This window comes from Callithrix jacchus, chromosome 6, assembly GCF_049354715.1.
Source record: "Callithrix jacchus isolate 240 chromosome 6, calJac240_pri, whole genome shotgun sequence".
Taxonomy (NCBI): domain Eukaryota; kingdom Metazoa; phylum Chordata; class Mammalia; order Primates; family Cebidae; genus Callithrix; species Callithrix jacchus.
The window spans coordinates 129,744,338-129,759,614 of NC_133507.1; the positions used below are offsets into that span (position 1 = coordinate 129,744,338).

Consider the following 15,277-nt stretch of genomic DNA (forward strand, 5'->3'; position numbering starts at 1 on the left):
AAACCCCATCTCCACTGAAAATACAAAAAATTAGCCGGGCGTGGTGATGCATGCCTATAGTCCCAGATACTTAGGAGGCTGAGGCAGGAGGATCGTTTGAACCTGGGAGGCGCAGGTTGCAGTGAGTCAGGATCTTGCCATTGTACTCCAGCCTGGGTGACAGAGCAAGACTCCATCTCAAAAAAAAAAAAAAAAAGTTGAAATAAGTAAAACAAGACTGAAGAATTTCTATGTGTGTTGTATAACTAGCCCTCCCTTTGTAACTTTAAAAAGCTGTTCTATATCCTTTCTTCCAAAACATCTTAAAATGAAAGCAGTAGAAATGATGTGAAAGTGCTTATTTTTCTTTCTGACTGCACACATTAGTGCTTTACCTCCAAATTTTTATTAATTTAAATATTTTCTATAATTTGAATAGTTATGCTTCAAATTAAGTTGGCTATCAGATAATAGTTTTAGGTGATTGAGACTCTTATGATTTAGACAGCAGTGTGTTCAGTCCTTTGGAATATATGAAACTAGATTTATTTATGGTTTGTTTTCATAGATCTGAATTTTCACAGAATAGGATTTTCTAGATATTTGGATGCTGTTTGGAATCAACTTTTGAGCTTCCTCAGGAATTTATATATTTGCTTGTTTCTTGTGTTTTTCAGACTCATGAAATGGCCACAGATGATAAGACGTCCCCAACACTGGACTCTGCTAATGATTTGCCTCGATCTCCCACTAGTCCTTCTCATCTCACACACTTTAAACCTTTGACTCCTGATCAAGATGAGCCCCCTTTTAAATCAGCTTATAGTTCTTTTGTAAATCTCTTTCGTTTTAACAAAGGTAAGACTTATTAAGGATAAGAGCTTTGATTCTTTGAAATACTCCTTTGTTTCCAGTAGCTCACCATGATCATCATATAGTGGTTAGTACTCTGTTCAGCTTTAATGTCGGGTCTGTAAGAAAGTGAAATATTAACAAGCTGATAGCTTTAATTGTAGGTCACCAGGGTTTACTGCTGAAGAGAAAGCTAGAACTTTTACTGTAATATCATTAATTATTGTTAACTAAAGGTCTGAATTAAAAACTAAATGTTAAAAGAAGGTTTCTTTTAATAGAAAAATCAGTATTCTTTTTTTCTTAATATACTTCAACTTATTTCATAGAATGGACTTTGTTCTTTTGGGGATTAATAGCTAAAATATTTAAAGCAATGAAACTAAAAGGAGCAGTACATGGAAGGAAAGGTTTATATTGTTCAGAAATTGGAAGCTGTCAGTAGGCCTCTTGCTGACTTAAAATATTAGATTAAGGTGTACATGTCATGACATCAAATGAAAAGATACTTTTTAAATAAGCGATTTTTAAGTAATATGTCTTTTACTTGGAATAAGAATTTAAAAAACATGGCCCATATATTTCGTCTTTTGTTTGTCTGTATTACTTGAAGTATGTTAGAAAGTAATTCTTGTTGTAAAGAATTTGAGGAGGTTACTAGTTTTAATTAACTTAGTAGAATATTTTATTTTATTTTATTACTTTTTTTGAGGCAGAGTTTTACTCTTGTTGCCCAGGATGGAGTGTGATGGCATGATCTTGGCTCACCACAAAGTCTGCCTCCTGGGTTCAAGTGATTCTCTTGCCTCAGCCTCCCAAGTAGCTAGGATTACAGGCATGTGTCACCATGCCCAGCTAATTTTGTATTTTTAGGAGAGACAGGGTTTCTCCATGTTGGTCAGGCTGTTCTTGAACTCCTGACCTCAGATGATCTGCCAGCCTTGGCCTCTCAAAGTGCTGGGATTACAGGCATGAGCCACCACTCCTGGCCAGTAGAACCTTTAGTAATATTAACTGAATTTTATTTATGATCATATTTAAAGTGCTATAAAAACCCTTTAGTTCATTTTGAAGGCAATGATATTTTTAAAAATAAACTATTTTTTAGACCAGTTTTATATTTACAGAAAAATTGGGAAGATAGATTTCCATATACTCCCATACCCAGTTTTCCTTATAAACATTTTATATTAGTCTGGTACATTTGTTACAATTAATGAACTATTATTTTTAGATTATTAACTAAATTACCTACTTTATTTAGATTTCTTGAGCGTTTACCAGTTATTCTTTTTGTGTTCGAGAATCCCATTTATGATACCACATTACACTGAGTTATCATAAGACAATAACATTTTTATTTATTTAGCAAATGCTTATTGAGTACCTCCTTTGTGCTGGGAACTGTTTTAATAGTGTAAGGGATCTATCCCATCAACAGACCAAAAAAAAAAATCACTGCCTTTATATGAAGTTTGCATTTTGTTTCCATCAATATGCTCAAGAAATTTCTGATGAAAGTAAAACAAATAGAAGATCATATATACCACAGGTGTGATTATTGGCCTGTAATTCTGTCCCTTTCTTTGAATTTTCTTTTTTTAAAATCTAAGCTGGGCACACAGTGGCTTATGCCTGTAATTTCAGCGCTTTGGGAGGCCGAGGTGCGGGGGTCACTTGAGGCCAAGAGTTCAACACCAGTCTGGGCAACATAGGGAGAACCTGTTTGTATTTAAAATTAAATTAATGAAAACGGAAAAATATTTTTTAAATTATGCATATAATATATTCATACATTGTTGCCTGAAAATGTCATCTACTTCCTTCTCATTGCTGAACTCTCAGTCTTAGTTTTTCAAGTAATGCCAAGTGTTCCCTTGCTACAGAGAGAGCAGAAGGAGTCCAGGGAGAACAGCAGCCTTTGAGTGGAAGTTGGACCAGCCCTCAGCTCCCTTCAAGGACACAATCTGTTAGGTCACCCACACCTTATAAAAAACAGCTTAATGAGGAACTCCAGCGGCGCTCTTCAGCATTAGGTAAACAGTGTTCTTATTTTATTCCCTTCTGTATACTAGATTTTTCCACAGTCATTGTGTTTCCTAGGTTGTTTATAGCAGGACTATAAACAACTTTCCTACTATTTGAAATAGTCAGGTACTGTTCAGAGTAAATAAAACCGTTACCTAGGAAGTGAAAGAATTTGTTGACACCTGGAAAAATTCTTAAAGGAGTCTTTAAAATTTAATTTAGGCAAGGCACATATCTCTTGACTATTTTTTGATTAATTACTTGCTTGGGTTTCAGCAGAGAACAGTTTGCAACATCCCCAGGAGAACACAGGTTAGTTTCTACTTTGTGAATGAATTCTGCATCTGTTCTTGGGATGCTAGTGAAATGTGATATGCATGCCTCTGGCTGCAGAACTCAGTCACCTCCATTAGTGGGCTGCCACTTGCTCTTGGCCTTCTGTCCTTGTTGGGGTGCTAACCGTCAGTGTGGCTGAATAAGCTGAGCTCCTCTCATCTGTCCGTTTTCCATTCTGGTCTACTACACAGTCATGTCCTTCATTTTCATGCTCTTCTGATGAGTATGGGCTGGGGATTGGTGTCAGAATTGAGAGGTTAGATAAAGAGAGGAGGTTTATGTTTTATTTCTGTCAGATTTTTAAACTTGGTGGAGTGGTTTGTCCAAATCAAGGTGACAGAAGAAAGGAAATGGAAGGCAGCATGATAGAAGGGAAGGGATGCAGCACTGGGGACTAGATGCCCCTGAACACCAGATCCCGTCTGGTCTGTTGATCTTCCCCCAGGTAATGGTGGTTGGCAAAAGGACCTTTTATTGTGAGTTGAGACTCAGCCAGAACAAAGAGAGACCAAGCAAAAGAAGAGTTTCTACCCAAAGACTGGCACAGAGCTGACTGTATCACCTGCACAGGTTTTCTAGGGCAGTGAGCCTCAGCCTGGGTTACATCAGCCATTTGGAGGGAAGAATCAGAAGATGGGGAGTGGGACAGCAAGGAGTTCTCCTTTTATTCCAGATAATCTCTATTTTAACCTTTAACCTCAGCAAACTCTCCTTAGATCTTGTGCCTGACCCACAGCAACACTATTTTTTGTTGAGGGAACTCTTTTGACTAAATCCCATGCTGAATTGAGTGTAGGGTTTTTTTTTTTTTAATTTCTAAAATCAAGTTGGACTAGAATGTAATCTTTTAGAAGTTACAAATTGGAAAACCTTGCCATTGGTGTTATGATCCAACTTGAACTTTAATATCTCCATGTTGAGCCTTTAATATTTAGTTTCCTTATTGTCTTTTTCAGTTGTCTTGATTATTTGATTCTACCTCGAAGGCATCTGAGCTTCAGAAACCTGGTGGTGTTTGGCCAATCAAGTTATTTTTCCTACTAAAAATGCTTGTAATTCTACAGTTTATTAGCTTTCAGACGTTAGGAAAGTTATTTAATTTTCTAATGTTCTTTTTGCAAGAGAAGTAGCCAAGGCTATTTGCCTAAGGGCATAGAGCTAGACCAGATTTTCTCTTTGGGTTTCTTTCATCTTCAGCCAACATCTGTGTTTCTCTTGGTTCCAAGAAGGGTCTCGTTCATCCTTTTTCAGTGGGTGATGCTATTAATACTTTCGTATACGGCTAATTGGCTAAATGTAAGGGACTTCACACTATTGTTGCCTGCTGCACGGGAGCACAGCTGTTATGTTTGCAGTAGCTTCATCCGGCTCCTTTTTCAACTTGTAGATCATGGAGAGTTGCTTTTCTTTTTTGAGATGCAAGAAAAGTTTAGTTATTCTAATACAGTAGCAACACATCTGAGGTATGTGCTGAAACTAAGATATGACTTTATAGAAGATGATGGTTTCCAGAGTTTTCTAAAATAGGTACAGTTTTGATAGTTACTTCAGTGATTACATTATCTTGGGAAATTCTTAGTAAACTTTAGATCCCAACCTCTCATTTCTTTGTAATTCTTTTTTTCGCTACCCAGCCAAAACAACAACTATAACAAATCTAGTAAATGGTGAGTTTGAGGAAGATTCAGAGTGGGGTGTTTTCCAGCTTACTTTGCCTTAGGTTATAGGTTGACGGATTTAAGCTAATAGGATGTTCATCCTTTTTGTCAGAACATCTTTGCTTCATCCTTAGGTTTGTAACTGTCAGAGATAGGCAGAAACTTTGGTTGTAATTTTGGTATAAGTTAAGGAAATAATAGGTGACAACTTTGGTGGGCATAACCTATTTTGGCCACAAGTCTGGAATTTGGGCTTATTAGTGATAGATTTGGCTTCAGTATTGCTATGTTAGATGTAAATGATCTTTTCCAATTTGGAGCTGCAGAGTTGTGGAAGTGACACGGAGGAATAGGATTGGAATTTTAGCAATTTTTCTGGCAGTTTTAATCTGCTTGGACCATTGGTCAAGTTTTATCATGGCAAATTACCGTTCTGGATGTTGTGAAGTGTGTCAGAATCTTTGAAGGCTGGGCTATTAAACTTTTTCTGATCACCTTCTGCATGAGACTTTGGGTATATGGTCTGCAGACAGAACTGAACTGTTTGATCCTATTGCTTATCTGTTTGACTTTAGGGACCAAGCTAAGTTTACCCTCCCTGATTGCTTTTTCTTCTGCTAAATTTCTAGCATGCATTTATTATAGGTTGGACCAAGGGGCTTAAGAAGTCATTAATGAATTTTGGACCATTTAAGTGATGTTCCCATTCCAGGCCTGAAAACCATCAGTGGTCTCAGACAATGCTTGTCTTAGGCAGCCTTTACTTGCTTGTAAAACAGCATTTTACATGACAAGAAATACTTTCAGTAGCCTCTTACCTTTATAAAGACTCGTTTTAACTCTCAATTCCTATAACTGGATGGGAGAACATAATTATATTCTAACAATAAGAGAGAGTTTTCATCACATATATACCTTGTTGTTTATAGATGCTAGGGACTATTAACAAGGTTGCTTTTTTTTAATCCAACTCAGACACAAGAAGGAAAGCAGAACCTACCTTTGGAGGTCATGACCCTCGTACAGCTGTTCAGCTTCGAAGCCTCAGCACAGTATTAAAACGCCTCAAGGAAATCATGGAGGGGAAAAGCCAGGTACTGTCTAGAGGCTTTGGAAGATTACTTACGAAGCGCTTATGGGGATCATGCCATACCTATTGAAGATGGCATAAAGCCACTTTAAAGAAAGTTTAAGTAGCCCTTCCTCCAGGTGTGAGCACCCTATTTTTATACATAAGTTCTTAATTTTATTGTAGTCTAATTTATCAGTTTTCTTCCCTTTATGCTTAGTGCATTTTGTTTTCTGTTTAAGAAGTATTTATCTAGTTCAGGGCAGTAGATAGTCTCCTATGGTTTCTTCAAGAAGCTTTATTATTTCTGTCAAGTATAGGGTCAGGCTTTCATTTTTCCTTATGGATGTCCAGTTGGATACAGTAGTATCATTTTGAAAAGACCATCTTTCACTGATTGCATTATAAATTTCATCATAAGTCCATATGTGTGTAAGGGTATGTCAGGGCTCTCTTTTTTGTTCCATACCTTTATTTTTTTCTATTCTTGTACCAGTACCCTGTCTAAAGTTATTGTAGCATTAGAATAAGTCTTGATGGCTGGTAATATAACTCCTTCAATTTTGTTCTTCAAGATTGTCTTGGTTATTTTGACCTTTTGTATTCCCATGTGAATTTTTGAATTAGCTTGTTATTTTCTGCAAAAGAAACCTTGGAGGATTTCATTTGCCATTGCATATTAATAATCAATATTTTCAAGACGCCTTCACCCATTTTTATTGTTATAGGATAGTGACCTGAAACAATACTGGATGCCAGATAGCCAATGTAAAGAGTGCTATGACTGTAGTGAGAAATTTACAACCTTTAGGCGCAGACACCATTGCCGACTATGTGGGCAGATTTTCTGCAGTCGTTGCTGTAATCAAGAAATCCCTGGAAAATTTATGGGCTATACAGGTAAATGCATTTTATTGCCAGTTTACAATTTTTAAAGGTCATAACTATAAAACACTTATAATACAGGATAGTATTAAGCCAATTTTCATTTTGGGCTTTATGTGTAAGACATGGGGAACAAAGGTGAGGGAGACACAGCTTTGCTTTTAAGAACTTTACTACTGAATAATACAGTAGATGGGACTGATGATAAATAACTAGAGTAAAAATGTAGATGCTAGCAAAAAACTATAGGAACATTAAAATTTATTAGACAAGATGGTTAGAGTAGATTACTAATTTGAATCACTGTGAGAGTTTTCATTTTACAAAGTACAGCTCGTCCTTGACTTACATGACACTGCTTTGGCAGTGAATTGTGTCTTACTCAGATTCTTCCATAAGGAACATAGTCAAATTTCAGCAATACAGAAAACGAAGTTGTTTTTTGAAACAGAAAAAAGTGAACAATGGTATGTTGATTTATACATTGATTTGGGAGTGGAAGGTAGGCAGAAATTACCTGAAAAAGAACACCCCTAACATCTCTCTCATGTTATTTTTGTTACTGTGAAGATCTTTCTGTCATATTTTCTACTCAAACTACTACAGAGTTCAGAATCCCATTATCTGTCACCCAGAATCCCATTAGCTTTTACAACAGCTTTTTTGTTTGAAAATTATTTGTGTGTTTTTTTTTTGATAATATTTCAACTTTCATTTTAGATTCTTATTTGTTACATGGGTATATTTAGTGATGCTGAGATTTTGCATATGATTGATCCTGTCACCCAAGTAGTAAGCATGGTATCTAATAGTTCGTTTTTCAAACCTTGCTCCTCTCCTTCCCTCCTGGCTCTAGTAGTCCCCTTGTCTATTGTTACCATCTTTATGTACTCAGTGTTTAGTTCCCACTTATAAGCAAGAACATGCAGTGTTTGGTTTTCTGTTTCTGTGTTAATTAACTCAGGATAATGGCCTCCAGCAGCATCCATGTTGCTGCAAAGAACGTAATTTTGTTCTTTTTTATGGCTGCATAGTATTCCGTGGTGTATATATACCACATTTTTAAAATCCATTCCACCATTGGTGGCACCTAGGTTGATTCTGTGTCTTTGCTTTTATAAAAAGTGCTACGGTGAACATATGAGTGCATGTGTCTTTTTGGTAGAATGATTTATTTTCCTTTGGATATACACCAAGCAGTAGGATTCCTGAATCAAATGTAGTAGTTCTGTTTTAAGCTCTTTGAGAAATCTTCAACTGCCTTTTACAGTGGTGAATTAACTTACATTCCTATCAGCAGTGTATAAGCATTCTCTTTACTCTGCAGCTTTGCCAACATCCATTTTTTGACTTTTTAGTAATAGCCATTCTGACTGGCATAAGATGGTATCTTATCGTGGTTTTGATTTGCTAATGATTAGTGATGTGGAGCATTTTTTCATGTTTGTTGGCCACTTGTAATCTTTTTTTGAGAAGTGTCTGTTCATGTCTTTTGCTTAGTTTTTAATGGGGTTGTTTTCTTATTGTTGAATTACGTTCCTTATATATTCTAGATATTAGATCTTTGTCAGATGCGTACTTTGCAAATATTTTCTCCTGCGGCTTGTCTGTTTAGTCTGTTGATAGTTTCTTTTGCTATGCAGAAGCACTTTAGTTTAATTAGGTCCCATTTGTCCATTTTTGTTTTTGTTGCAGTTGCTTTTGAGGACTTAGTCATAAATTGTTTCTCAAGGCTGATGCCCAGAATTGTGCTTCATAGGTTTTCTTTTAGGACTTTCATAGTTTGAGGTCTAACATTTAAACCTTTAATCTGTCTTGAATTAATTTTTGTATATGATAAAATGTAGGAGCCAGTTTCATTCTTCTGCATATCGCTAGCCAGCTATCCCAGTGCCATTTATTGAATAGTGAGTCCTTTCCTTGTTGTTTATTTTTGTTGACTTTGTTGAAGATCAAATGGCTGTAAAGTGTGTGGTTTTATTTCTGGGTTCTTTGTTTTGTTCCATTGGCTTACGTGCCCGTTTTTGTACCAGTACCATGCTGTTTTTGTATTATAGCCTATTCGTATGAAACTACTAATGTTTTTCACAGAATTAGAAAAAACTCTTCTAAAATTCGCATACAACCAAAAAAGAGGCTGAATAGCCAAAGAAATGTTAAGCAAAACGCATTTCCTAACTTCAAATTGTACTCTAAGGCTATAGTAACCAAGATTACAGCTTTTAAAAGACTTTTTACCTTTAGTTTCTCCCTACCTGTAATTCGTATTTCATATCCTAGTCAGTATTCTTTGTAAAATGCTAATTTGATCATATCAAGATATTTCCTTGCATTATACTCTTTCAGAGCTCCCATTACCCTCAGGATGAAACCTGTCTGTGGTTGGTATGTTAGTTTCCTAGGGTTGCCGAAACAAAGTACCACAGGCTGAGTGGCTTAGAACAACAGAAATGTATGTCTCAGAGTTCTGGAGGCAGAAGTACCATAATACAGGTCAGGGAACAAATGTAGGGATTCTGCTAGTTTTCTATTCTAACTCTATATTCTAGAACTGGGGAAATAACCATCGAGTGAGTCTGGAGACTCACTAAACTCACAGTGAGATGGACCTGAGCTAAAGCTCCACTGATCACCTGACATCTGTAAGCCCCTACTCTGACAGAGAGACCAGAGTGATATTTTGGAATGACTGTCAGTGGAGAGTGAGTATCTAATAACCCCTGAAAAATTTGATCATTCATTTCCTTCTCCTCAATGTCTGATCGCCTTAGTAAAAGCACAGGTCTCTTTGGGGATGGCTGGTGATTAACAGAATCCATTTCTGGCAGTGTAGTGGGGTTCTTCCTCAGAATGACCAGTCCCCTCTTTATTCAAGGAGTTTTGGGTCATCTATAAATGGCTCAAGTCTGGGAATTGATTGAGGGGGTCATATGACTTTTTATGATTCAAGTTAGACTTATAGCTGCTTGATGTAGAGTTGTTTCCCTTATACAAATCAAATAAGAATTTTGTTGACTGCCCATCCACTTGTGGAGACATTATGATCAACTAGCCAATGCCATAGGTCTCTGAGTCAGGCTATTCTGATTATTGCTTTGATTCTGTTGTCTATTACAGTAACCATGCCCACCTTGTCTTTGGTGATTAAAATGCTATTGGTTGGCCCCTTCCACCCTGGGATCTAGTGATCCCTGTTGCATTTAGGTTTCCTGACTCAGTAGCAGCAGTTCCTGCTGTAATTTCTGATCTATAAAGAAGAGCAACCACAGAGCTTTTTAAGGATGCTGGGCCTCCCCTCACAAATTTATTTCTCATAGTTGTGGTTGAGAGGTCTATCCTCCTTGGGTGAGTCAGCAAGTCTTACATGGTAAAACTACTTTTAAAGTTTCAGTCTCCCCTAGCCTTTGGATGCCTTCCTCTATAGTATGCTAGGGCATTCCTGACACTTGGGTGTAAGCCACCTTTTGGTGTGTGTTTCAGCCAGTCATCTAAACATACTGTTGGAGACCCTTTTAACCCCTTGAGCTGCAACGATAAATGTAGAATCTGCTTAGTGGCCCCATATCAGTAAATTCAACTTGATCCAACTTTATGTTCTTTGCACTGTTATCCCATACCTTCATTATCCACTCCTTCATGTATTTCCTGGGTTTCTATCTGTATAAATTGGAAAAAATCATGTAGTTCTTCTAGAGGTAGTACACCTTCTCATGGGTCACACTTTGTATCTCACCTTTCAGGGTCTGCTGTGATTTGAGTTTCTTTTTAGGTCTGGTAGCAAAGAGGAGTAGCAGGAGTAGATCTGAGTAAAATTAGCAGGGTCTTGCAAGGCAGCTAACTCAGGGGAGGTTATTACAGAATATCTGGTCAAAGCAAGGTTAATCTTCTCAAATAAGCTAGAAAGACTGCTTCTACTGGCAAAGAAGATTCAGAATTTTGGTGTTTAATATCCCCAGCTTCATCAGGATCTTCCTGTATATTTCTACTCCTTCCCAATCAGTGCCCTCACTTTAATAGCAGACGAACTTCAGGTTTGTGATTCAGTTTGCATTTTAATTTAGCCAATTGCAGGATGAGAATGTCATTTTGATTTTTAGCAGTGTTAGCACTGAAGCTGCAAGAGGTAAGGCTTTCTTTCAAGGAAGACATAGAAACTTTCAGATAATTTATACAGTTCTTGAGCTGGGAATTTGAATCCCTAAGGTAATCCATTTCACTTTTCACTTTTGTCTTAATGCGATTAGGAGGAACCAGCCCATGTCATTGTATTTGTTAGCTTGACAGAACTTTTCTAAGGTATTAAATACATGGTCACCCAGAACTTTGCCTTTTGTAAGTGTTAACATTTGATGGAGTATCTATAGGTGATATTTTACATGTCTTTGTTGCCACTTTACACAGTGGACTGTCAATGTTTTCTTTACTACTGGAAACAGAGTCATTAGTGCCTTTAAATCTCATCAGCATAGAGAACCAATTCCAGAAATCTTATAAGAACCAATTCAGAAAACTTGTTAAGATTCTGTTTCTCTAAAACCATTCTTGGTACCAAAATATGTATCAGGGTTTTCCAGAGAAACAGAACCAGTGGGACACACACACACACACACACACATACACACATACCTACCTACCTATATAGAGAAGTTTGTGTTTAACAATTGGTCAAGTGATTTTGAGGGCTGGCAAGTCTGAAATTCTCAGGGCAGATGAGTAGGCTGGAAACTCCTGCAGGATTTCTATCTCGCAGTGCTGAGACAGAATTTCTTTTTCTTCTGAAAACTAGTCTTTGTTCTTAAGGCCTTCAACTGATTAGATGAGACCCATTCACATTCTAGAGGACAGTCTGCTTTACTTAAGGTCAGCTGATTGTAACTATTAATCATATCCAAAAAAATACCTTCACAGCATCTCAGCTAGACCAAATAACTAATCTAGCCAAGTTGACACATAAGGTTAATCATCACAAATGGGGTAATATATCAGTCCCCAACCTTTTTGGCACCAGGGACCAGTTTTGTGGAAGACAGTTTTTCCGTGGACTGGTGTAGGGGATAGGGGATAATTTTGGGATGAAAGTATTCCACCTTAGATCATTAGGCACTAGATTCTCATAATGAATGTGGAAATGGGATCCCTCACATGTGCTGTTCATAGTAGGGTTCACGCTCCTATAAGAATCTCATGCCACTGCTGATCTGACAGGAGGTAGAGCTCAGGAGGTAATGCTCGCTTGTGTATGGCTTTTGCGCTGCTTGCTTGCCACTCACCTCCTGCTGTGCGGCTGGGTTCCTAACAGGCTATGGATGGGGAGCGGTACATGGTCCTGGGGTTGGGGACCCCTGGCATAATGTATGCCAGGCACAATTATACATTGTGACCTTAAATAAATGTAAAAACCTGGAAAAATGTCTAGCACATGGAAAGGGATCAATGAACAGTAAACTGTTGTTATTGATGGTAATAGTAATAGTGTCTGCATCTGTCATGAAGCTTTTTGATTATATGTGTGTTGCTTCCAGTGGACTATGAATTTTTTGATGCAGGGCTGTATCTCATCAGTCTTTGTATTCCCATCATACTATATAGGCATGTGCTTAATAGGCTCTTGATGATGAAAGTTGTTCATGGAATGAAAACTTTTCTGATCAGATTTGGCTCTATTGATTTGACAGATCTAGTTCTAATAGCTGACTGGTTAGGGGAGAATTCCTTTATAGTGTGTAACAAACAAATGAAGTCTTTGTTGTTGTAAATTGAAAGTCTTTCTGTAGGGAGTAATTTCACTTCTTTTTTCTTATTTTTGGGGATGAAGTCTCGCTCTGTCACCCAGGCTGGAGTGCAGTGGCGTGATCTCGACTCACTGCAACCTCCACCTCCTAGGTTCAAGCGATTCTCCTGCCTCAGCCTCAGTAGCTGGGATTACAAGTGTGCACCACCACACTGAGCTAAATTTTGTATTTTTAGTAGAGATGGGGTTTTGCCATATTGGTCAGGCTGGTCTCGAACTTCTGACCTCAAGTGATCTGCCCCGCCTCGGCCTCCCAAAGTGCTGAGATTACAGTTGCCAGCCACTGTGCTTCGCTGTGATTTCACTTCTGAGCTGCAGTTCTACTTTGGTCAGCTGAGAATAGTATGTCCTAGCACTTTGATTTATCCTGGATTGTAGTTTACTTTTTTGGGGTAGAGGGTAGGGGGTGCCGATTAAAGTGGTTATATTTTTCTTTAGAGTTTTAATAGGTTTCATTTGTTAAATTGTGTTGGAAATTAGTAATACAACAAGTGAAATTTTGATTTTTACATGTATAATTTTTTTTTGTTAGTTTTGAGACAGGGTTTCACTCTGTCACCCAGGTTGGAGTGTGGTGGTGCAGTCACAGCTTACTGCAGCCTCAACCTCCTGGGCTCAAGCAATCCTTCCACCTCAGCCTCCTAAGTAGCTTGGACTGCAGGTGCATGCTGCCATGCCTGGCTAATTTTTGTATTTTTGTAGATGTGGGATCTTGTCATGTTGCCCAGGCTGGTCTCAAACTCCTGTGCTCAAGCAATCTGCCTGCCTTGGTCTCCCAAAGTGTTGGGATTACAGGTGTGCATCACCATGCCTGGCCTGCGTTTGTAATTTAATAAAACTGAGTAGTATATAATAATAGTCTTAAAATGAAAAAATAAAAGGCCATTTTGGTAGTGATTATGGTAAAAACACAATACAGTTAACTTTTAGAAGTCTTTTATTTTGTATCACTTCAATGTTCTAATATTAGTGGGAAAATTTTAGGTAGAATTGTTAAACAACATGTTATTAGTAAGGTTTAATTATTTTATCTCCTTTTTTAATACCGAAAATGTTATATAATCACTCAAGGCATTGTATAGAAAAATAGGGTAGAAATGCAAGCTTATATTTGGGCAGGACCGCACTTTCAAAAAATACTTATTTAGAAGTATTAACCTTGTTTATCTTCCCAAGAATGTTTCATATCTATCCTTTTTTTTTTTTTTGAGACAGAGTTTCGCTCTCGTTGCCCAGGCTGGAGTGCAGTGGTGCGATTTCAACTCACTGCAATCTTTGCCTCCCGGGTGTCAAGTGATTCTCCCACTGAAGCCTCCTGAGTAGCAGGGATTATAGGCGCCTGCCACCATGTCTGGCTAATTTTAGTAGAGATGGAGTTTCACTGTGTTGGCCAGGCTGGTCTCGGACTCATGACCTCAGGTGATTTATCCACCTCGGTCTCCCAATATGCTGGGATTACAGGCCTGAGCCACTGTGCCTGGCTCTAACTTTTCTTATAAGAATTCTTTTATAGTTTTTACTCCCATATATTATACTGTATGTAAGCTCATTTTCTATTAGTTTGCTTTTGAAATTCTGTGGAGGGTACTCTTCAGGGCTTCACAATAAAGACCTTAATAGTATTTTCCTCCTTAATTTGCCTGTGGAAAATATGTTGTTTCTATTTGTGTTGGTTTATTTATTCTATTTAAAAATGTTTTTCCTTGAAACTCAAGACTCTGTTAGATTTCTTTTTAAAATTTTATTTTATATATGTTTATATTTTTATAGAGACAGGGTCTCGGTATGTCGGCCACGTTGTTCCTGAACCCTTGTCCTCAAGCAGTCCTCTTGCTTTGGCCTCCCAAAGTGCTGGGATTACAGGTGTGAGCCACTGTGTCTGGCCTAGATTCCTTATTTCACTTTTATGACCTGGGCAAAAATACTCTTTTAAGCAAAGTTTTCTAGTATCATTGGGATATACATTATATTAAATTAATTAATTAATTTTTTTTTCTGAGACAGGGTCTCGCTATGTTGCCCAGGCTGGAGTGCAGTGGCTAGTCATAGGCGCAGTCCCACTACTGATCAGCACGGGAGTTTTGACCTGCTCCATTTCTGACCACCCATCCTTAGGCAACCTGGTGGTCCCCCGCTCCCAGGAGATCACCATATTGATGCTGAACTTAGTGTGGACACTTGATCGGCATAGTGCACTACAGCCCAGAACTCCTGGGTTCAAGTGATCCTCCTACCTTAGCCTCCCGAGTAGCTGGGACTACAGGCACACACACTGCACCTGGCTAATTATTTATTTTGAGATGGAGTTTCGTTCTTGTTGCCCAGGCTGGAGTGCAATGGCACAGTGTTGGCTCACTGCAACCTCTGCCTCCTGGGTTCAAGCGATTCTCCTGCCTCAGCCTCCCAAGTAGCTGGGATTACAGATAGGCACCACCACACCTGGCTAATTTTTGTAGTTTTAGTAGAGATGGGGTTTCACCATGTTGGCCAGGCTAGCCTTGAACTCCTGACCTCAGATGATCTGCCCGCCTTGGCCTCCCAAAGTGCTGGGATTACAGGCGTGAGCTACCATGTCCAGCCTGGGATATATATTTTAAACTTGTTATAAATGTTTGTGATAGTTTGGATACCTGGATGAATTTATGGCTCTTTTTTTTTATTTCAACTTTTTAATTTTAG

General features: G+C 38.1%; 1 protein-coding gene across 49 annotated transcripts in view; it reads left to right on the plus strand.

Moving 5' to 3' along the window:
- The window catches only part of PIKFYVE (phosphoinositide kinase, FYVE-type zinc finger containing), a 102,328-nt gene that overhangs the window by 20,207 nt on the left and 66,844 nt on the right, over nt 1-15,277 (plus strand). For 8 of the 49 annotated variants that reach the window (XM_078328334.1, XM_078328332.1, XM_078328342.1 and 5 more), the window contains exons 2-5: nt 657-837; nt 2,718-2,867; nt 5,829-5,947; nt 6,651-6,822. In XM_078328334.1, coding sequence (XP_078184460.1) covers nt 666-837; nt 2,718-2,867; nt 5,829-5,947; nt 6,651-6,822 — 613 coding nt within the window. In that variant the 5' untranslated portion in view covers nt 657-665. Of the gene's footprint in view, nt 1-653; nt 838-2,715; nt 2,868-3,135; nt 3,172-3,491; nt 3,641-5,828; nt 5,948-6,650; nt 6,823-14,368; nt 14,462-15,277 lie in introns of those variants that run through there. The other 41 variants (XM_078328324.1, XM_078328323.1, XM_035305499.3 and 38 more) reach the window with 13 other exon arrangements.